The sequence below is a fragment of the Muntiacus reevesi genome, chromosome 2 (genome assembly GCF_963930625.1).
Source record: "Muntiacus reevesi chromosome 2, mMunRee1.1, whole genome shotgun sequence".
NCBI lineage: Eukaryota > Metazoa > Chordata > Mammalia > Artiodactyla > Cervidae > Muntiacus > Muntiacus reevesi.
Window position 1 is genome coordinate 62,282,670 of NC_089250.1, and position 24,845 is coordinate 62,307,514.

The window sequence follows — 24,845 nt, forward strand, 5'->3', positions numbered from 1 at the left end:
AAATTCTGGAGCCAAACAAACCTGGTAACCCCAGCTCCACTGCTAACTGGCTGTGTGACTCTGGGAAAATCGTTTCACCTCTCTGAATAGCAATTTCCTCGATTAGCAAACGGAAGTGACAGTAACATAACGCCTGCCTCCAAGAGTTGCTGGAAGGGTTAGGCACAAATATAACTCAAAGGGGTGGGATGGACAACACATGTTAGCTCTCTTACTCTGCAAAAGAGTATGCATAGGCAATCCATTTGAGGGAAGTTGGTCAGAGCTTCAGGTGACCAGCCCCCCAACTAACACCTCCTGAGTCCCTTTGGTCAAACTATCACTGGGACGCAGCTAGAGGGCTCCCAGCAAGATCCTCTTTTTCCAGGATATCATCCCCACCTCAACCCTGCTCTTGTCTAAAACAGTGACTGGGGAGGTGGGAGAGAGGTTCAATGGTGAGGGCACATATATATACCTATGGCTGATTCATGTTGATGTATGGCAGAAACCAACACAATATCATAAAGCAAATATCTTTCAATTAAAATATATTTTTAAAAATGAAAAAATAAAAAGAATAAAATAAATTGTGATATATACACACACAAAGACACAAATCAGTGACTGGGCTCAGCAGCAATGTGGGTTCAAGTACCCCAAAGTGAGGCCAGGGGGCATATGGGGCTCCAAAGCACTGCCCCTATAGCTGGCACCTCGTGTGTCACCCTCCTGCAGTGTACAGTCACTGGAGCAACTCAGGGTGAGGTTCCCTGGGCATAAATGCCTCAAACCCAATAGCAGATGCTCCGAGTGAGAAGGACATCTGTAAAGCTACCAGTGACTCTGGGGACAAAAACCCAGTAGGTCCAACCACTTACTTCAGCTTTATAGCTAAGGGGATGGTGTAGAAGAAGACGTTGATCTGAAACACACACACAAAGAAGAGGCTGAAGTGCTCAAACATCTCTGCAAAAAAGTACCAGAAGAGGCCAATGTTCGGGGTGAGATCTGGAACAGAAAGTCTGGAATGAAGAAAACAAAGGGAGAGAAAAAACAGAGCCAAGTTAGAAACAACCTGCTTTGACTTGCTTTTCTCCTGAAGGTTTTGGTCACTGTTGGGCAGTCAAGGAAGACTCTGTCTCCACAGAGATCAAGATGTGAGGGGCTCTCTGGGCACCCCGGATATAGGTAATTAACAAAAACAGGGGCAGAGACCTAGAGAAAAATAGCCCATAAAAAGGATCACCTGAGCCAAATTCTGGCATGCCTCAGAGATCTGAAACAAGGCAGGGATTCATGCTCGAAATCAAAGACCAGCCCCTTCTTTTCCTGCCCCAGATATGTATGCTCAAAACCAGGAGATACCTAGCACTGTTGCAAAAGAGGAATGGGTTTGAAATAGGTTCCTGTAACCTATTTTGAGCATTCTAAGGGTTTGTCTAGGGGAAAAGCTCAAAGATCCTGTTACTGCCCATTCTTTCTCCAGATGCATACAGCAGGAGCCAGAAGACTGAGTGCCTCACACAGAAGTGAGACTTCCAGGGGTCCAAGGAACCACTGCCAGGTTCTAGCAAAGATCCCAGACCTTGCTGGAGAAATGGGGTTTAACTGGAAAGCTTTTTATCTGGTGATATAAGATAAAGATTGGTTATAATTCTGCTGTTCTAAAAATCTTACATAACATTAAAAATATACATATGGGGTTGAAACAGATGTCAATTCAGTTTTAAAAGCACAAGGGAAGCATGGAAAGGAAGATAGAGCCCATGGTTCATGGTCAGCTTTCAGACAAGACCATGGTTCATGGTCAGATTTCACTGAAGAAGGCCTCCACCCAGGCAAGTCTTTGGTTCTTGTTGTAACTATATTTCCTTTTCCGTGAAATGAGGTAAAGAACACAATCTGTGCACCAGCAGAAAACTAGGAAAAGTTTTTCATCAGGCATTACAAACTCTTATAGGAGGCAGAGCACAAGAAGCTGAAGGTTATTAAGTCACTATATTAGGCTCAGCTAGGATTTAACACAATAAGCAGCCCAGAATCCCAAAGGGATGCCAGCCACAGACCCCCTTCCCACCCTGGTGGGGTTAAGTGTCCATGTCCCTCTGGGCTGTGAGTTCCTTCAGGCCTGAGCTGGTATCCTCCTCAGCAGATCACAGAGAGGATATATGGAAACATCTGCAGAATTCATCTTGCAAACCCATTTTGATTTTCTCTATAAGTTTGACATATGGAAAATGTTAAGTCACTCAGTCATGTCCAACTCTCTGTGACCCCATGGACTGCAGCCCACCCCTCCTCTGTCCATGGAATTCTCCAGGCAAGAATATTGGAGTGGTATCCTTCTTCTCCAGGGGATCTTCCCGATCCAGGGATCAAACCTAGGTCTCCTACTTTGCAGGTGGATTCTTTACCATCTGAGCCACCAGGGAAGTCCACTGACATATAGAAGGTGGCTTTATTTTAAAGCTGTTGGAGACCCTTTTGCAATAGAGGAATAAATACATCCATTCCTGTTTGGGACTGAATCAAAACCTTCTAGTTCGAGGCTGATAAGTGCTTTGGATATTCCCAGACAGTGTTCTTTAATTGACTTAGATCAAACAAGTGGTTCTTGAAGTGTGTTCCTCAGATTGGCAGCATCGTACCACTTGAAAATTTATATATATAGATATGCAAATTCTGGGGTCCTAATGAGAGGGTAACAGGCAGGAAGGCCAGGGGTCTCCAAACAGAGGAAATAGGCTGCAAGTGTCAGACATGGTTTTATTTTTCTCTTAAGCGGCAGGAGGAAACAAACTACAACTGTCAGCTTTTTTTTCCCTTCTCTATACAAAATTAAAAGGAAGTTTCTCTTAAAATTGTGTGTTGCCATGACAACACCTGGTTCCACCTGAACTTAACTTTTCTCAAACCTTGAGCTAACCAATGCATTTTTCTTATGGAAATGTTTTTCTTAAGCTATGTTAATGACCTATGTATTTACCCTAGACTCTGTCTTCAAGTTGGCTCTGCCTAACACTCAGAACCAACTTGACAAACCAGTATGTTTTACTCATAAAATTGTTCTCCCAATCTATGTTAATGAATCTATATATTTACTTGGAAACCTGCCTTTCTTCAAGATGCATGCCAATCATTCTATCACCCGGGATGACTCACCTGCTGCCAATGTTATCTCAAAATGGATGTTGTGGGTGAGGGGTCTGGTGCCACTCTGAGTTCTGAGATATCTCCTTTCTCTAACTAACAGCTTGCTGCTAGGTATATAACATACTGCTAACAGCTAGCAGGGGGGCACTCTTTCTGCCCCCTTCTGACGTCTATGTCAGAAGCTTTCTCTATCTCTTTTATACTTTAATAAAACTTTATTACACAAAAGCTCTGAGCAATCAAGCCTCATCACTGGCCCAGATTGAATTCCTCTCCTCTGGAGGTCAAGAATCCCGAGGTCTTTCATGGCTCAGCAACAACCTTTCACTTACCCCAGACTTACTTCATCAGAACCTATGGAGGTGGGGCCCAGCATCCTGGGTGTTCAAGCCCTGCAGTGATTCTGGTGCACACCAATGTGAGGACCACTGCTCTAGATGTGGCCTCTGCTTGTTCTCCCTCATACCAGATGGAGCTGTGAAAACTAAATCAGCTTCCAGAGTTTTCTAATGGGGACATTACTTACATGAAGCCATAGACTGCAGGGATGAAATCCCAGGAACTGAGAAGGAAGAAGGAGAGGCAAACGACTACCACTAGACTTCCCACATACATCATGGCATACTCCCAAGAGAAGATCCAAAAGGCTTTGCTCTTCACTTTCACAGGTATGTACTGCCGCTAGGAGAGAAGGCAGAATGGTACACTTAAGGATCTCAAAGACAAAAAGCAGTTGTGAGTCAACTTTAAGATCCTTCCAGCAAAAAAACACAGGATACAGAATAGGTGAAAAATCTAAGGACTGAAAAGATATGCTAGGTAAAGTGAAAATGTTAGTCATTCAGTCATGTCTGACTCTTTGCAACCCCATGGACTGTAGTCTGCCAGGTTCCTCTGTCCATGGAATTCTCCATGCAAAAGCACTGGAGTGGGGAGCCATTCCCTTCTCCAGGCATCTTCCTGAACCTGGGATTGAACCCAGGTTTCCCAACTTGCAGGCAGATTCTTTACCTTCTGAGCTTAGGTAAACACTTAACCAAAAGAAAATTAGTTTGGTTATTGGTACCAGATAAAATAGACTTTAACATAAAAAGTATTGTAGAAATAAAGATGTTCTATCATGATAAAAGTGTCATCAGAAAGATATTACAGTTCGAAACTTGTATGTACCTAATAACACAATCTCAAAATATATAGAACACACATGGACAGAGTTACAGTGGAAAAATACACAAATCCACCATCAGTGCATAATTGGTAGATCTAATAGACAAAAATCATAATGAAATAGAAATATGAACAGCACACTTCATGAACTTGTTCACATAATATCTTACAAACACATTTATAATTCCATACATTGAGTCATATTTATAGTATTCTATTTATCTGAAGCAAGTCACTGGTTTTGATCATACTCAAAGGGACTGTTACTAACATTAGCAAGTAGAGATCATGGAGGCCACATTAAGATTATGTCCACCACAGTTGATTTAACACCTGAAAAAATCAATTAATGTAACATCTCATACTAACAGATTAATATACCCAGATCAGCTGCATTTCTATATACTTTAATGAGCAATTCAAAATTGAAATTAAGCAGACAATTCCATTCATTATAGTATAAAAGAGAAAAAATACTTAAAAATAAAATTAACAAATGTAAGTACAAGGTATGCACACTATAACATATGTAATAAATAAACTATAAAATATTGCTGATGGATATTAAAGATCCAAACAAAGAGGTATTTAAAAAATACATTTATATAAAACAGTATGCTTGGAGAATTCACATTCATTTAAAACATTTTGCTGCTGCTGCTGCTAAGTCGCTTCAGTTGTGTCCAACTCCGTGCAACCCCATAGACAGCAGCCCACCAGGCTCCCTCGTCCCTGGGATTCTCCAGGCAAGAACACTGCAGTGGGTTGCCATTTCCTTCTCCAATGCATGAAAGTGAAAAGTGAAAGTGAAGTCGCTCAGTCGTGTCCAACTCTCAGCGACCCCATGGACTGCAGCCTACCAGTCTCCTCCATCCACGGGATTTTCCAGGCAAAAGTACTGGAGTGGGTTGCCATTGCCTTCTCCATAAAACATTTTGGGGGATTAGTAAAAACTGACCACAGGGACTTCCCTGGTGGTCCAGTGGTTAAGACTTTGCCTTCCAATGCAGGGGGTGCAGGTTCAAACCCTCATCAGGGAACTAAGATCCCACATGCCTTGTGGACAAAAAAGCAAAACATAAAACAGAAGCAATATTGTAACAAATTCAATAAAGATTAAAAAAAAAAAAAAGAATCCACCTTGCAATGCAGGGGATGCGTGTTCAATCCCCGGTCAGGGAGCTAAGCTTCCACATGCCACAGAGCATCTAAGCCCAACCACTGCAACTACTGAGCCTGTCAGTCACAACTAGAGTCCACGTGCTGCAGTGAAAGACCCTGCACGAAACAACAAACGGCCCACACGCCACAACTAAGACCTGACACGGCTTAAAAAAAACAAAGACCACATACCTTAATCAGGCCACAAAGCAATATCTACAAACTTTAAATAAAGAATCTGTACCATACAGATCCCATTCTCTGACCATAATGTAATTGGTCAAAATCATTAACAAAAAGATAATCTAAAAACACATTAGGAAAATTTCAAACACTTTTGTAAATAACTCAGGAGTCAAAGAAGGAATGATAATAGAAAGTTTTGATATTAGAAATTAATGGTTATGAAATATCTTAGGTAGGTAAAACAGTACTCTGAGGGAAGTACTCTTTTTGTGTGTGTGATTGCACAGTGTGGCTTATGAGATCTCAGTTCCCTGACCAGGGATTGAACCTGGGCCCCCCTGCAGTGGAAGCATGAAGTCCTAGCCATTGGATCACCAGGGAAATCCCCATATAAACTTATATTTGAATACAGGCTGAAAATAAATAAACATCCATTTTAAGATTTTAGAAAAAGAACAGAATAAACTTCCAAAGAAGGAAAGAAATAATAAAGGTAAGTGTAGAATCTGTGGAAACAGAAAACAAAGTTACGACACAGGCATACTTCATTTTTTTTTTTATTGCGCTTTGGCGTACTTCACTTCATAGATTTCACAGACACTGTTTATCACAAACTAAGGGTCTGTGGCAACCCTGTGGGCACCATTTATCCAAAAGCATTTGTGTCTCTGTGTCACATTCGGCAATTCTTGCAACATTTCAAACTTTTTCATCATTATTATGTTTGTTATGGAGATCTGTGATCAGGGGTCTTTGATGTTACTATTGTAACCATCTAGGTGAACACACCCATACAAGAGGCGAACTTAACTTATAAATGTTGTGTGTATTCTGATTGCTCCACTCACCAACTGTTCCCATTTCTCTCCCTCTTCTCAGGCCTCCCTATTCCCCTGAGACATAATAATACCAAAATTAAGCCAACTAATAACCCTACGATGGCCTCTAAGTGTTCAAGTCAAAGGAAGTATTGCACGTTTCTTACTTAAAATCAAAAGTGAAAGTCGTTCAGTTGTGTCTGATTCTTTGAGATCCATGGACTGTACAGTCCATGGAATTCTCTAGGCCAGAATACTGAAGTGGATAGCCTTTCCCTTCTCCATGGAATCTTCCCAACCCAGGGATCGAACCCAGGTCTCCCGCACTGCAGGCGGATTCTTTACCAGCTGAGCCACAATCAAAAGGTACAAATAATTAAGGAAGGCACATCAAAAGCTGGGATAGGGTGAAGCTAGGCCTCTTGCACCGAACAGTTAGCCAAGCTGTGTATCCAAAGGTAAAGTTTTTGAAAGGAATGAAAAGCACTACTCCAGTGAATTCATAAATGATAAGAATGCAAAACAGCCTTACTGCTGATGTGCAGACCAGCCACAACAATGCCTTAAGCCAAAGCATCAACCAGAGCAAGGCCCAACTCTCTTTAATTCTATGAAGGCTAAGAGAGGAGACAAACCTGTAGAAGAAAAGTTTGAAGCTAGCAGAGATTGGTTCATGAAGTTTAAGGAGAGAAGTCCATCTCTGTAACAGAAGTGCAAGGTGAAGCCACAAGTGTTGATGTAGAAGCTCCAAAAAGTCATCCAGAAGATCTACCTAAGAGAATTAATGAAGGTGGCTACACTAAACAACAGATTTTTAATGTAGACGAAACAGACTTACACTGCAGGAAGATGCCATCTAGGACATTCACAGTTAGAGAGAAGTCAATGCCTGGCTCCAAAGCTTCAAAGATCAGGCCAGTTCTCTTATTAGGGGCTAATGCAGCTGGTGACTAAGTTGAAGCCAATGTTCATCTACTATTCCTCAAATCCTAGGGCCCTTAAAAATGATTCTAAATTGACTTTGCAAACACTCTTTCTACAAATGGAAATACAAAGACTGGATGACAGCACATCTCTTTACAATACGGTTTACTGAATATTTTAAGTCTATTGTTGAGACCTACTGCTCAGAAAAAAAAAAAAGGTTTCCTTTCAAAACATTACTGCTCATTGACAATGCACCTGGTCACCCAAGAGCTCTGATAGAGATGAACAACGAGATTAATGTTCTTTTCAAGCCTGCTTAACACACATGCATGGGGCTTTCCTGGTAGCTGGTAAAGAATCCACTTGCAGTGCAGGAGATTTCAGTTCGATTCCTGGGTCGGGAAGATCCACTGGAGAAGGGATAGGCTACTCACTCCACGATCCTTGGGCTTCCCTGGTGGCTTGGCTGGTAAAGAATCTGCCTGCAATGCAGGAGACCTGGGTTGGGAAGATCCTCTGGAGAAGGGAATGGCTACCCACTCCTGTATTCTGGCCTGGAGAATTCCTTGGACTGTATAGTCCATGGGGTCGCAAAGAGCTGGACATGACTGAGTGACTTTCACTTTCACCACACATCCATTTTGCATTCCATGGATCAAGGAGTCATTTCAACTTTCAAATCTTATTATATAAGAAATACATTTTGGGGGCTTCCCTGGTGACTCAGTGGCAAAGAATCTGCCTGCCAATGCAGGAGACACATGGGTTCAATCCCTGGTACGGGAAGATGCCGCATGCCATGAAGCAACTAATCCCATGTGCCACAACTACTGAGCCTGTACTCTAGAGCCCAGGAGCTGCAACTACGGAAGCCTATGCACCTAGAGCCTGTGCTCCGCAGGCTCTGGGTGAAGAGAGGAGAAGATAAGCCACCGCAAAAAGAAGCCTGAGCACCACAATTAGAGAGAGATCTGCTAGCTGCAACTAGAGAAAAATCCACAAAGCAATGAAGACCCAGCAAAGCCAAAAATCAAAATAAGTAAATAAAATTACTTTAAAAAAAGAAAAACATTTTGTAAGTCTATAGCTGCCACAGATAGTGACTTCTCTTTTGGATCTGGGCAAAGTGAATTGAAAACCACCTGGAAAGGATTCTAGATCAGTAAGAATATTCAAGATTCATGGGGAGGTCAAAATATCAAAATTGATAGAAGTCTGGAAGAAGCTGACTCCAACCCTCATAGAGGACTTAGAGGCCTTCAGGTCTTCAGTAGAGAAAGTAACTGCAGAGGTGGTAAACTGCAGAGCAGGACAACTAGAAGTGGACCTGAAGATGGGACTGAACTGCTGCAATCTCATGATAAAACTTGATCAGATGAGGAGTTGTTTCTCATGGATGAGCAAAGAAAGTGGTTTCTTGAGACGGAATCTACTCCTGGTGAAGATGCCGTGAAGCGTACTAAAATGACAATAAAGACTTAGAATGCTATATAAACTTAATTGATAAAGCAGTAGCAAGGTTTGAGAGAACTGACTCCTATTTTAAAAGAAGTTCTACTGTGGGTAAAACGTTATCAAACAACACTGCATGCTACAGAGTAATTGCTTCTGAAAGTACTAGTTAACTGGTGCTTGTTGGCAAACTTCATTCGTTGTCTCGTTTTAAGAAACTGTCAATTCACCTCCAGCTTCAGCAACTATAACCCTGATCAGTCTGCAGTCATCAACATCTTACATAGGAAAAAGACTGATTCAGTGAAGGCTCAGATGATGGTTTGCATATTTTAGCAATAAAGATTTCTTTTTTTGGCCCATGCCGCAGCCTGTGGGATCTTAGTTTCCTGACCAGGGATCAAACTTGGGCCCTCTGCAATGGAAGCATGCAATCTTAACCACTGGACTGCCAGGGAAATCTCAATGAAATATTTTTAAATTAAGGTATGTACATGTTTTTAGATATAATGCTATTGTACTTTTAATAGACTACAGATAGTATAAACATAACTTTTATTATATACTGGAAAACCAAAAAATTCATGTAACTTGATATATTGTGATATCCACTTTCCTGCATTTGTCTGAAACCAAAGTGGAAATATCTAAGGACTCAAGAAACCAAAAGTCAGCTCTTAGAAATATGCCAATGTATTTAAAAACAGGCAAAATAGACATAGTCTATGGAAATATAAGTAATTAAATGGTTCACTTAAAATGCTGGTGTTTTTTTTTTTTTTTAAATGCTGGTGTTATTTAAAAAAAAAAAAAGGTAGAGATAAAGGAAATGACAATGACCCTTGACTAGATCTTGAACCCCAATTCTCCCCCAAAATGCTGTAAGTCATGAATAAACTAGGGCATTTGAATGTATACATTAGATAATATTAGTCTTTGAAAGCTAATCTTGGGTGTGCTAATAGTACTATAATTACATAGAAGAATGCTCTAGTTCTTAAGAGTTAGTTATTGACTGAGTATTTAGGACTGATATTTCTTGTTTGTAACTTCCCTGCAAACAGATCAGGGGAAAAAAAACAAAAGGAAAAGAAATCTATACATCTACAAAGAGTTATACAAATGGTAACTAGGGAATTAAAAAATAAAGGGTCTTTATTACACTGCCTTACAAATTTCCTGAAAGCATGAAATAAAAAATTGGGGGGAAAAAAAAATAATTCAAGAAGAAATTTAATATTTAAATGGTCCTATAACCATTTAAGAAAATGAATTAGCAATGAAATTTTTTCCCATTGGAAAAAAAAGAGCAGGTCAAGCCAGTTTTACAGGAAAATTCTACCAACATTCAAGAAGCAGGTGTAATCTTACATTAACACTTTCACAGCAAATATAACCTTGCTACTAAAATCAACTACCAACACAAAAGCAAAAATGCTAAGTGCAATACTATCTAATTCAGCAACACATGAAAACGATTACCATAACGTTGTATTATGATTAGGTTGGGTTTGTTACAAAAATTTAAGGTTAGTTAAGATAAGAAAAGCTATTGATAGTGTATCACAAACAGCTTAAATAACTAAGATCAGTATCTAGATACATGCAACAACTAGTCATGATAAAAATAACAAACAATAAGATAATTCAGTGACGTTAACAGGGTATACAACTAACATACAAACAGCCATGGTAATCATTTTGTAATGTATAGAAATATCTAATCACTATGCTGTGGGCCAGAGACTAACATAGTGTTGTAGGTCAATTGTACTTCAAAAGCAAACAAAAAAAAACAAACACATAGCAAAAGAGATCAGATTTGTGGTCACCAGAGTGGGGAATAGGGAAGGGAGAACTGGATGAAGACAATCAAAAGGTACAAACTTCCAGTTATAAGATAAAAAAGTCCTAGGGATGTAATGTACAACATGATAAATATAATTAACACAGCTGGATGTTGTATAAGTTGTTAAGGGAGTAAATCATAAAAGTTCTCATCACAAGGGAAAAAATTTTTTTTCTTTTGTATCTGTATGAGATGATGATGTTTACTGAACATATCATGGTAATCATTTCATGATGTATGCAATTCAATCTCTATACCGTATACCTTAAACATATGGTGCTACACATTTAACTACTTCAAGCATGTAATTCAGTGGCCATTTTGGTTATTACTCATAGGTTCTTGACAGCTGCCTTGAAAAGTTTCAGGTGTGTAAGGGTTAGCTCCTCCTCTAGGATCTCACCACAAAGAAAGCAAGTTTCAGCCTAGATTCTGGCACACTTAGCAACATTTATTAAACAAATATCCATTAGCAAGCAAGCACACAACAGTTCACACAAACTATGTAGAAGGCTGATCAAGTCCCAGCTCTCTCCCCTATCAGTTGTTGCAATCACCATTTGCAAGGAAGGTTCACTCAAGGCAGAAGTGACAATATCCCAGAGACAAGGTTCTGGTGCCCTTAGGGTCGCATTCAGTCAGTTCAGTTCAGTTTAGTCGCTCAGTTGTGTCTGACTCTTTGTGACCCCATGAATTGCAGCACGCCAGGCCTCCCTGTCCATCACCAACTCCTGGAGTTTACTCAAACTCAAGTCCATCGAGTTGGTGATGCCATCCAACCAACTCATCTTCTGTCGTCCCCTTCTCCTGCCCCCAGTCCCTCCCAGCATCAGGGCTTCTTCCAATGAGTCAACTCTTCGCATGAGGTGGCCAAAGTACTGGAGTTTCAGCTTCAGCATCAGTCCTTCCAATGAACACCCAGGACTGATCTCCTTCAGGATGGACTGGTTGGATCTCCTTGCAGTCCAAGGGACTCTCAAGAGTCTTCTCCAACACCATAGTTCAAAAGCATCAATTTTTCGGCACTCAGTTTTCTTTATAGTCCAACTCTCACATCCATACACGACCACTGGAAAAACCATAGCCTTGACCAGATGGACATTTGTTGACAAAGTAATGTCTCTGCTTTTCAATATGCTGTCTAGGTTGGTCATAACTTTTCTTCCAAGGAGTAAGCGCCTTTTAATTTCATGGCTGCAGTCACCACCTGCACTGATTTTGGAGCCCAAAAAAATAGTCTGACACTGTTTCCACTGTCTCCCCAACTATTTCCCATGAAGTGATGGGACCAGATGCCATGATATTAGTTTTCTGAATGTTAAGCTTTAAGCCAGCTTTTTCCCTCTCCTCTTTCACTTTCATCAAGAGGCTTTTTAGTTCACCTTCACTTTCTGCCATAAGGGTGGTGTCATCTGCATATCTGAGGTTATTGATATTTCTCCTGGCAATCCTGATTCCAGCTTGTGCTTCTTCCAGCTTAGAAAGCATTACTACGAACAAAGCTAGTGGATGGAAGTCCAGTTGAGCTATTTCAAATCCTGAAAGATGATGCTGTGAAAGTGCTGCACTCAATATGCCAGCAAATTTGGAAAACTCAGCAGTGGCGACAGGACTGGAAAAGGTCCGTTTTCATTCCAATCCCTAAGAAAGGCAATCCCAAAGAATGCTCAAACTACTGCACAGTTGCACTCATCTCACATGCTAGTAAAGTAATGCTCAAAATTCTCCAAGTAGGGCTTCAGCAATACGTGAACCATGAACTTCCAGATGTTCAAGCTGGTTTTAGAAAAGGCAGAGGAACCAGAGATCAAATTGCCAACATTCACTGGATCATCGAAAAAGCAAGAGAGTTCCAGAAAAACATCTATTTCTGCTTTACTGACTACGCCAAAGCCTTTGACTGTGTGGATCACAATAAACTGTGGAAAATTCTTCAAGAGATGGGAATACCAGACCACCTGACCTGCCTTTTAAGAAACCTGTATGCATGTCAGTAAGCAACAGTTAGAACTGGACACGGAACAACAGAATGGTTCCAAATTGGGAAAGGAGTACGTCAAGGGTCGCATTAGGTACCCAGAAATCTCCTAAGAGAAAGCTAGACACAGGATCAGTTAGGAACTAAGCCTCAGGCACCATCTCCAACAGAAGAAGTTACAGATTTTCCTACCTTCTTATTTCTTCCTCATGTAAATATAGGAAGTATCTAAAATGTTTTAGTCCATTCCACTTCTTTTGAATACTTCGATGTCACCTATGAGTGCCTACTTCTGATATTCAACTAATCTCACCAACAAAAATCCCACCTGCTTCCGACATTAACTGTGCGTAATCAGCAGAGCTGCAGCTCAAGCTTGGGAGCACAGATGGCAGCCACTTGTGGAGCACGGCCTTCTGATGCAAAGCTAGTTGAGTACCACAGTGCATGGATGCTTCTTCAAAGTAACTCGCTGCCCCTAAAGTTGAGGCTGAAACTAACTGGCATGTGTATGTCAGATGGCCTATGCGGAAGTGTTTTAAGACAAGTTATAAAGACATCATACATTACTCCGTGGTAATGACTTTAAGGAGAATGGGAAGTCAGTCAAGAGAACAGAGATAACATTAGTGTTAACAAACATGAGAGGAAAGGAAACAGATCAACCCTATGGCTGCTCTCTAAGCTTGCACATACGTAGCTCTACTCTTTTCTTTTTTTTAATGCAGCATATTCGTCCCCCACCCCTGCCAGGTATCAAATCCCTGTGTCTCCTGCAATGGGAACTCAGAGTCCTAACCACTGGGTTACTCTTACCTTAAAACTGTGCTGTCCCCTAGTCACATGTGATTATTTAAATTTAAATTAATGGAAAGTAATTAAAATTAAAAATTCAGTTTCTCAGTCTCACTAGCACACTGCAGGTGTTCAATTGCCACATGAGGCTCCTGACTACTATACTGACAATATACAGATATATGATATATCCATCATCACAAAAGGTTCTATTGACAATGATGCACCAAAAGAAAAAAGTTTTAAGAAAACAGTACATTTCTGGGGATGGAAAATAATTCAACAAAGAGGAGACATACATAGACACATTTAAAGAGTAAGCCACCTAGGTTCTGAGTTCCCTTCTAGACTTCTACCTGCCTTTGATAATTTTGATCTTCTCTTCTTCCTGAAAAGTACTACCATCTAGCCTAAAAGGAAGAAAGGGAGGGAGGGAAGAAACCACAACCCATGAAAGAAAAAAAACAAAACAAACAAAAACCTTTCCTACCTGCTAAATGATATTTAAAAAGAAATAAGCTGGGAAGTGAGAATGCCATGAAGAACTGAATCAGGTAGACTGTCCAAAGTGGTTCTCTTTGTAGACCTCCGAAGCATATACCCAAGATATGAGGCTTTTCTAACTTGGTGAATCCCATGAGAGCCTCCCAGTTTTTGCTTGCTACCACATTTTCAGTGCTTTATTGGATCTAAAGCGCTACTGTTGTTAAGAGTAGGAAATGATCCCCTCCATGCCTCTGGCAAATCTGTGATTATGTGTACTAAATTTTAGGTATAATTTTTAAGACTTGGTCTTAGAATCAGGTTTGCTTTAGGGAACAGAGCTCTGAAAATATAATGTGGAATATTTACTGAGTCTATTTATAAAAACTTGCCTTGATTAAAGATTAAGCAATCTTTTAGAACTACTTCTGTTATAAAGCAAGGCATACCTGAAATTTTTGAAAAAAGAAACTCAGGCAATCGTTTGATGGCTTGTTATTTATAAATACTCCAGCCAAACTTAACCTAGAGGTCCACACTACAAATTTCTCAGTGAACAAAAGAGCATTCCTTTTACCCACCTATCTTTTGCTCAGTAGCAAATGCTACCTTAAAGTGAAAAGTATGTAAGTAGGAAGGGTTGGAAGGGTGGTGATCTAAACATTCTGATCAAGTTTTTAAAACCTTTCACTGTAAAAGTAAAATACAAAATATGTAAAACCAATGTAAAACTTAGTGAATGATTATCAAGCAAACATTCATGAGGCCGAGAGAGACAGAGACTTCATGTCACTCCCCAAGTCTCTCTCTGTGCCCTGTCCCAACCAGAATCCCCTCTTCCTTGCAAAGTAACCACTTTTCCTGGTTTTTATAGTACTCACTTCCTTCCATTTCTTAACAGCTTTCCATCTAAATGTGCATTCTTTTATACTTTAAATTTGCTCATTAAAAAAAACAGCTGTATCAAATTTTTAAATTTAAGTACACTGATTTACAATATTGTGCTAGTTTTAGGTGTACATCATAGTGATTCAGCATTTCTGCAGATTATATTCCATTATAGGTTATTATAAGATATTAAGTATAATTCCCTGTGCTATACAGTATATCTTTGTTGATTATCTATTTTAAATACAGTAGTTCATATCTGTTAATCTCATGCCCTTAATTTGTCCCTCCCCACTTCCCGCTTCCCCTTTAGTAACCACAAGTTTGTCTTCTATTATCTGTGGGTCTGTTTCTGTTTTGCATATGCATCCACTTGTACTATTTTTTTAGATTCCACAGGAGTCTTTGGCAGTTTCCTTGTTTTCTGATAACACAATGTTCCAGGATCATCCTGCACATTTCCTGCTCTCAACCTAGAGTCAGCCATTTCTCTAAGAAACCCTAGTTTCTTTCAGGGGCTAAAAATAGTAAGATTACAATCTGAGAGCCAAGGATAATCACTGATACTGGGTTGGTCATTGTTTCTAGATCTTTCAGTGAATATAAACACACTTACTCAAATACCTAGAGAAACCAGACGTGTGTAACAAATGAGTGAAGTGTAACAGAGATGAAGCATATGGACTGTGGAAAACTAAGGAGGTAAACTAAATGCCAGATCTTCCAATTTTTCAAAAGGAGTCAGAAATATACATTTTTAACATGAATTTTAAAAATACTGACAATGAATAATATAATTAAACACTAAGGTTACATAAAACACATCTGTGGGACAGATGTGGTCCATGGGCTATGTGTACCTTCAACCTGAAAAATTAAACCAGTGTGTCACTATATCCCAGAAGTCACATCATTGTTAACATGTAAAAATATTTACAGAAGAGAATTCTCAGATTGCTTCAGGAAAAGCCAAACTATAATAAGGAAGGGGAGAAATGTATAATTACTGCCCTCCCCATCAACTCTCTAAAAAGTACTAGGGAGAAAGGCATTTTTCTATACAGAAACTATTTTCTTTCTAGGACATGGTGAAAAAAGGAAAAAGTCAGTTATCAGAAAAAACAAAACTCTCAAAGAGAACTGAAATCTAACAAAAGTCTTTATATCTAAGCTCTTGGAATCTCAGGCTGAGACCCAGGAGATATATTTTATATGATTAGGTATATTACAGGCAATAAAACCGGCAAAAAGTTTATTGCAAATGCATGATCAACCCCTTACCCTCATTTTTACCTGTTCCAAAAAGAAAGGAAGCTAACAGCACTGCCACCTCTGCCTTGGTCACCCTCCTGGAAGCAGGAGAATGAACAGAAACTGGCTGGGAAAGAAGGAGTAAGAGGTGAAAATTCTAAACAAGGCCCTGCAGAAAGCCTGGAGAAGTGCCCTGTTATCAAGAAAGACCTGGCTGGCTTTGGCTTCTTTAGTACAAGTCAGTGCCATGTGACCTGCTCCAAGCTCCAGAAATATAGAAACCACAGGGTTAATTTTTCAGTTCAAAGACAAGAGAGGTCAGATTGCATGAGTGCATGCTCAGTGACTCATTCGTGTCCAGCTCTGAGTCTCCATGAACTGTAGCCCGCCAGGCTCCTCTGTCCATGGGATTTTTCAGGCAAGAATACTGGAGTGGGGCTGCCATTTCCGCCTCCAGGGGTCAGATCAGATTAAAGAGAAAAACCATAAAAACACTCAGAAGGTTATTTCACCCTGGTTTCTGTTACACCCTTTCAAAGAAAATAAGGACCTCAAACACTCTAAGGAAGCCCAAGCAAAAGGAAGGAAGGGAATAGAAACTTCCCTGACTGCACCAGGAACCTCCCTCTGTCGGCTTCACAACTTCAGCCTTGAGGTCCTATGCACTTGGCCCATTCTTCACTGCAGCCTCTTGGTCCTGGGTGCTCCAGGGCTGTTTTCTTCTGCATGCGATCAGAGCATAACATTTTAAACTTTTCTCTAATTTGGAAACTAGGCCCTAAGCCAAGGTCAGAGAAGAGTAAAGTTGGGGGAAGGGACCAGATGGGCTCAAACTACCATTCTCAGAAGTGATTCAATGGGGAGCCAGCTGCAGCATCCCCTGCCTTTGATCATGAAGCCTCTCTGCATCTCATGTAGGAAAGAGAAAAACAGCTTTGCCTCTGGCACTGATCAGACATGAGCATGTCCGCCACCTGCCTCTTGTACCCTCTAGAAATACGACCAGCAGGATGGAGGCAGATTTGCAGTGTCAAAGGGGTAATTTCAAACTAATGCTTAAAGTTCCTTTGACTCTAAAAAATGAATTATTTTCTCTTCTCCCTGTGCTGTGCTTAGTCGCTCAGTCATGTCTGACTCTTTGTGACCCCACAGACTGCCGCACTCATCTGTCCAGGGGGATTCTCCAGACAAGAATACTGGAGTGGGTTGCCCACTCCTCCAGGGGATCCTCCCAACCCAAGGATCAAACCCAGGGCTCCCTCATTGCAGGTGGATTCTTTACTGTCTGAGCCACCAGGGAAGCCCAAGAATACTGCAGTGGGTAGCCTATCCCTTCTCCAGGGGCTCTTCCAAACCCAGGAATCGAACCAGGAATCAAATCCGCATTGCAGGCGGATTCCTGAGCTACCAGGGAAGCCCTCTCTTCCCCCATCACCTCACATATCTCCACACTGGTGACCATGTCCTTTCTAAGAACATTTAAATACTAATAACCATAACTAATATCTATTGAACTCATGTCATACTCTGTTCTACATACTAGACATGTATTAACCCTTTGCAGTAGCTACTACTGTATTATCCCATTTTACAGATGACGAAACAGACACACAGAAGTTAAGTAGTCACTTCCCAGGGTCACAGAGCTTATCAGAAGCCAAGTCAAGCCAGCTTCAGAGCCTGTATTCTAATGTTTCTCCTTTGCATTATAAAATTCTCACACAGAAAAGCTGAAAAAATAATAAAATAATCAACAATATGGCTGTCATCTAGATTAAATATTAATACCCTACTATATATAAACTTTTCTGTGCGTATGAATTTTCTACACATGACATTTCTCCCCCAAATATTCCTGCATATAGCTTCTAAAAATAAGGACATGCTCTTATACTATAATACTCTTCTCAATCCAAGAAGTCAACAATTTCCTATAATCATCTAATATCTAATCTATCTTCAAAAATATTCTGAATATCCTCCAAACATCCTTTAAAACTGTTTTTTCCAAACCAGAGTTCAATCAAGACTCACCCATTCCAGTCAATTACTATCTCTTTCATCTAGAACAGTCCCTTCACTTTTTCTTTTTTATGACATTGACTTTTTGAAGAGATGCAGATCAGCTGTCTATATCTCTATATTTTGATTGTCCTATATTTTGATTGGTTGATTATTTCCTTCCACTGTTTAAATGATAGTATCACTTAACTTGTGCTTCTGATCTTATACTTTCTAAAAATCAGAAGTCATATTTAAAGGCTTAATGAAAGTTAACAGTCTGGGTAAAAATACCGTGGAGCTGATGCTGTGTGCTCTGAATTGATCACATCATGAAGCACATCATGTCAAGCCGTTTCACCATAAGTGAGGCTGAGCTGGACTACCTGGTTAAGGTGGTGACTGCCACAGCACTCCTTTGTAAAGATTCAATTTTCCCTTTGCTTTTAGCCAATAATTTAGAGGTAGGAGGAGGTACTATTTTGGCACCACGAAAATGCAAATACTCTGTTCTCCAAAAAATCTTTCATCTAATGATTTTAGCATCCAATGATGATCTTTGCTAGATTTAATCATTTCATTGACAATTACCCATTCTAGCCTTCCTTCTGCAGTTATAAGCTAGCAGTTTTCTGTGAAGAACTTTCCTTCATTAACTAGGGAAGAATTATAGCTCATTTTAAAAAGAAAGGGTAACTGCTTAGTTTTTTCTTCTAAGTATTGCTTTTCAGAGTAAAAAATTTAATAAAAGAGCCATCTTTAATGATGGCACATGCATTTTTTTCTCTTCCCCCCTTTTCTGAGCATCACTATACACACGGAGACTTCTACTCAGTGTTTTACAATTACTTGCAGTAATTATTCTTTTGATACTCAGAATATAATAAATTTAGTCACGTTTTAAAAATTATTATTAAAACAAACAACTCAGTCAAAAACTGGGCAGAAGACCTAAACAGACATTTCCCCAAAGAAGATGTACAGATGGCTAATAAACACATGAAAAGATACTCAACACTGCTCACTATTAGAGCAATGCAAATCAAAACAACAATGATGACCATGACCTCACACCGGTCAGAATGGTCCTCATCAAAACATCTACAAACAATAAATACTGGAGAGGATGTGGAGAAAAGGGAATCCTCTTGCACTGCAGGTGGGAATGTAAATTGATAGAGTCACTATGGAGAACAATATGGAGAGTTCTTTAAAGAAACTAGAAATAAAACTATCATATGACCCAGCAATCCCAGTACTGGGCATCTGAGAAAACCATTCTAAAAGACACATGTACCCCAATGTTCATTGTAGTACTATTTACAATAGCCAGGACATGAAAGCAACCTAGATGTTCATCATCAAATGAATGGATAAAGAAGTTGTTGTACATATATACAATGGAATATTACCCAGTCATAAAAGTGAATAGATTTGAGTCAGTTCTAGTGAGGTGGATGAACCAAGAGCCGGTATATGGTAACATATACATTAACAAACGTAAAATAGATAGCCAGTGGGAATTTGCTGTATGATGCAGGGAGCTCAAACCCTTGCTCTGTGACAACCAAGGAGTGGGATGGGGTGGGAGATGGGAGGGAGGTTCAAGAGGGAGGAGACATGTGTACACCTAGGGCTGATTCATGCCGATATATGGCAGAAACCAACACAACATTGCAAAGCAATTATCCTCCAATTAAAAATAAATAATAATTAGTATTATTTTTATTTATTTGGCCGTGTGGGTCTTAGTTGCAGTGTGTGGAATCTAGTTCCCTGACAAGGGACTGAACCCGGGTCCCCTGCATTGGGAGTGTAAAGTCCTAACCACTGGACCACCAAAGGAAGTTCCCCATTAGTCTTCAATACTATTTTGCTCTCCATCCATTAAGATGTACCAGTCGAACCTGTGCTCTCACATAAATGACATAATCTCTCCTAGATGGATATATGTGTCTATAGAGGGCTTTAAAAACTCTAGAAAAATATAACCACTTTCCTGTGGTTATCAAATTCAATTCAATTAGGGGGATGAAAGGGATTTTTAAGACCATGAGGTCTAGCTACCCACATGATGCTTACAGCTTTGCTACAGCTCCCCACTATGGGGCCATTCAGTATATAGCCTAAACACACTGATCCACAGGAACTCAACTCACTTGAGGCATCCCAGGCTGTCCTGGACCTGCCTTATCCTGGGCTGCTTATGGTTCCCACCCATTAGTTCTAGGGTCTCTCCTTGGAGCCTACAGATCTCTGTGAAACTCACACCTAAAGACAATTTCTTCTGTTTCCTCCCTTATATTTAAACAAATGGGTTTATTTCCCAGATGTCACTGGATTGATTTTCCAAATGTACTACTGTGCCTCACAAGGTCCTGCTCCCTTTCAAGGCCACTTCATATACTTAGATAAAAACACATAAATATAGTATGTGTAATTTCTACATAAATGGGCCCTGTAGTTTATCTCACCCTTTCCAGTCCTGTTCACCACATATATACAGCTGCGACACAGCCAATTCTACCTCCTAGAATTCTGCATCTAGTCCCTCATCTCTCCATTTCCCATGACACTGATCTGGACCCCTAGTCAAGCCCTCTGACTCAACCTAATACGATGGCCAAACCCTTCCCAACTTCAGCTCCTCCTCACTCCAATCCAACCCAGGCTACTACCAGAGCTGTTTTTCTACAGGACTTCCTGCTCGGCAACCTTTATTAATGGCTTTTTATCTGCAGGGTCTCCCAGAGTGCCTAGCATACTGACTCCGGATGCTCAGTCCGTATTGGTGGAAGGAGGGGCTGAACAAAGTGACTGTTTGAGTACCTAGATTTCATGACTTAGCCGCACTGTCCATTGTTGTCAGGACAGAATTTCCTTGAGTTTTAAATAAGAGCTATTTTACATAACAGTATTTAGTATTTGGCCTAACAAGCCACTTAAAATTTTTTTGGTCAGTTCATGTGTCTGAGTAAATATATTTTTATAGTATTAATTTGATAAATAGTTGTATAGAAATTCTGGTTGCATGCATTCTTTGTGGTGCTCAGACTTTCTAAAGAATAAACTGTAAATATGAAGCAAGAAAGGAAATACCAACATACTGTTATGTAGGAAAATGTCTGCTTTCTACAAGAAGCTAGAAAGCAAGTCAAAGTAAAATAACTTCACAGTATGATGATATAGCTATTAAACTAGCAATCATAAATCGAATTTGAAAAAGCCAGTGCTTGTGGCCTGGGAGGAAGTGGTTCACTTTAGACGCTGATGGTGGCCCCACAGATTGGCTCCAGATTTCTGGTGAGCACTACTGTCTTGCATAAAAAAACTATAAAATTTCTCACACTTTTGGTGCCAAAGATTTAGCTGGAAGAATACACCTTAAGGAAATTAAAAGTCTATACTACTTACATTAGTGACAACTAGGGCAGCTCTCAAATTCCCCCAGTAGGAGAAAGACTAAGCTAGCCATGAGCCACTGTACACATCAGCCAAAAGACACACGACGAAGGCACTCAAAATGGCAAGCACACATGGCCCATTTCAATAAATGGAGGTACATACTCAGTTTCAGCAATAGTTGCACAGAACTTTTATAATTAAGAACAAGGGTTCTGAAAGCAGACATTTCTTGGTTTGAATCATGGCACTACCCTCCATACCCTTTCATGAAATGTTTCCTTCTAAGAATGGATTTGGAACCATGCAGGACCTATAAGCAGCTACTTGCTCTTGAGGAGATGTGTATATTCTTATTTGAGTAGAAAAGACAGATGCTTAGAGAGCAGGCTCTGCCCAAGCTGACATCTTGGCAGTCACTTGCTGGCCATGTGACCTCAGGCAAGTGATTAAACTGCCATACAGATTAAACTGCCATACATTCTAGCTGCAATGCATGTGTCTAATATCATTACTAGTAGATGAATATACAGCTTATAATATGACCTACCTGTTAAAGTTCTTCTGTGGTTGAAATGAGATGATGCCTGGAGAGTGTTCAGCACAGTGACCAACATGTAGTAAGTTCTCAGTAAATATTAGCAGTTTGCATTCTTCAACTAAACTACTGTTCTTCCACTATGGTCCAGGCATTGCATCAGGTACACCCACAACATTAAATTCATGCAAGAACCTTACAAAGGCAATGTTGTTATACAAAATACAGTTAAAGAAATGGGCTCACAGAAGGATCTGTGAATATTAGGCAAAAAAAAAAAGAAAGAATGCAAGAATCCCAATTACAAACATAAAAATGAAATGCACTGATACATTTGCAATGATTTAGAATATAATGATCATTGGGGGTTCCCTGGTGGCTCAGATAAAGAATCTGCCTGCAATGCAGGAGACCTGGGTTCGATCCCTGGGTCAGGAAAATCCCCTGGAGAAGGGAATGGCTACCCAGGGGTTCACTTGGTTTAAAGTTAGTCAAGTTTCTTTGTGCTTTCAAGGAGAAGCAAGCAAATATGAACTGGGGACCCAGTCCCACAGCCTTTATTGTGCCATGCCATTCTTTCCCCTAAGCAAGGACCATGCTGTGTATTAAATGTCACCTGAGTGTTGGCTTCTGACCAGCAAGTGCTTACCTGGAGGAGATAGAGGAGTCCTGGGACAAACAAGGTGAGTGGGTACAGAGACTGGTACGTTGCTAAGGCAAGAAAGATAGCACTGAGGAAGGCACTACCTGTAAAAAGAAATAAATACATGGTCTAATCCAGGCACATCAATTAGGATTCAATTCAGCCAGTCCCCCCAACAAGAAACTTCCCATAACTGCTGTCAAATAATCTGTCAAATGTCTCCTGGTGCCTAAGATGTATGCAAACTCAAAAGAGTGAGAACTTCTCGGCTTAATTTCTAGTGAAAGGAAACCAAGAAAGTAAAAACCACTTACCTTTAGCAACACCACTGGTATATTTCTTGTAAAATTTTCAGACCCAGAAAGATTTTACAAAACTTTAGCCCAAAGATGAATAAAAAGTTCTTTAACACCCATGTCCTATTTAACTAAACAGTTTATTAAGCTTACAATTATTGCTTATGAGATTCAGAGCTGTGAAACCTATACTTTTTTGGGGGGTCGCATTGGGCAGCATGCAGGACCTTTGTTCCCCAACCAGGGATCAAACCTGGACCCCCTCAGTGGAAGCACAGAGCCCTAACCACTGTATCACCAGGGAAGTCCCTGAAACCTACACTTATGATTGTTGCAACACTCCATCACTATTTTTATAATATCCTTTCCTTTTGTACTCTCTTTTGGTCATATGCTTTTTATTTTTTCAAATTAATATCTATTTATCTTTATTAATAATGTCCCTATTCTCTACATAAAATGGGCCGCTATGGAATTACTAAATATGATGTTACAAAGAATTTTCAATGACATGGAGAGATACTTATAACATTCTATTAATTGAAGATCATAAGAGATACATGCTATAACCTCTTTAAAAAAAAAAACAATGCCATATGACCCAGCAATACCACTTCTGGGCATACACACTGAGGAAACCAGATCTGAAAGAGACACTTGCAACCCAATGTTCATCACAGCACTGTTTATAATAGCCAGGACATGGAAGCAACCTAGATGCCCATCAGCAGATGAATGGATAAGGAAGCTGTGGTGCATATACACCATGGAATATTACTCAGCCATTAAAAAGAATTCATTTGAATCAGTTCTGGTGAGATGGATGAAGCTGGAGCTCATTGTACAGAGTGAAGTAAGCCAGAAAGATAAAGAACATTACAGCATAGTAACACATGTATATGGAGTTTAGGATGATGGTAGCGATAACCCTATATGCAAGAGAGAAAAAGAGACACAGAAGTACACAGCAGACTTTTGAACTCTGTGGGAGAAGGTGAGGGTGGGATGTTTCGAAAGAACAGCATGTATATTATCTATAGTGAAACAGATCACCAGCCCAGGTGGGATGCATGAGACAGGTGCTCGGGCCTGGTGCACTGGGAGGACCCAGAGGAGTCGGGGGGAGAGGGAGGTGGGAGGGGGGATCGGGATGGGGAATACGTGTAACTCTATGGCTGATTCATGTCAATGTATGACAAAACCCGCTGAAATGTTGTGAAGTAATTGGCCTCCAACTAATAAAAAAATTAAAAATATATATATATTTTTTTTTAAAAAACCTAAATGACTAGGCCACAAATTTCACAGTGTTTTCCTCTGGGTGGTTGGATTATGGTGATTTTTCATTTTTGCTTCTCTGTATTTTCTAAACTTCCTATAAGGATCCTTTGTTTTTGTCTTCAGAAAAAAACTGGTATCTTGTCTCCCAAGGCAATAGAAATGAAAGCAAAAATAAACAAATAGGACCTAATCAAATTTATAAGCTTTTGTACAGCAAAGGAAATCAAACAAAACAAAAAGACAACCTACGGACTGGGAGAAAATATTTCTAAATGATACAACTGACAAGGGATTAATTTCTAAAATATATAAACAGCTCACACAATTTAATAACAAAACAAAAAAACCCAAGTCAAAAAATGAGCAGGAGACTTAAACAGATATTTATTTCTCCAAAGACATACAAATGACCAACAAAAACATGAAAAGATGTTCAACATCACTAATTATTAGAGAAATGCAAATCAAAACTACAATGAAGTACCACCTCACACTGGTCAGAAGGACCATCATTAAAAAGTCTACAAATAATAACTGCTGGAGAGGGTGTGGAAAAAAGGGAACCCTCCTACACTGTTGGTGGAAATGTAAGTT

At 39.9% G+C, this 24,845-nt stretch overlaps 1 protein-coding gene across 1 annotated transcript in view; it reads right to left on the reverse strand.

The window, feature by feature from the left end:
• PIGU (phosphatidylinositol glycan anchor biosynthesis class U) overlaps positions 1-24,845 on the reverse strand; it is an 89,693-nt gene that overhangs the window by 24,540 nt on the left and 40,308 nt on the right. Inside the window, exons 7-9 of the mRNA XM_065921855.1 lie at positions 22,681-22,778; positions 3,662-3,816; positions 861-1,004 (exon numbers count right to left, since the gene is read on the reverse strand). Of these exons, the coding sequence (XP_065777927.1) occupies positions 861-1,004; positions 3,662-3,816; positions 22,681-22,778 (397 nt within the window). The remainder of the gene's footprint in view (positions 1-860; positions 1,005-3,661; positions 3,817-22,680; positions 22,779-24,845) is intronic.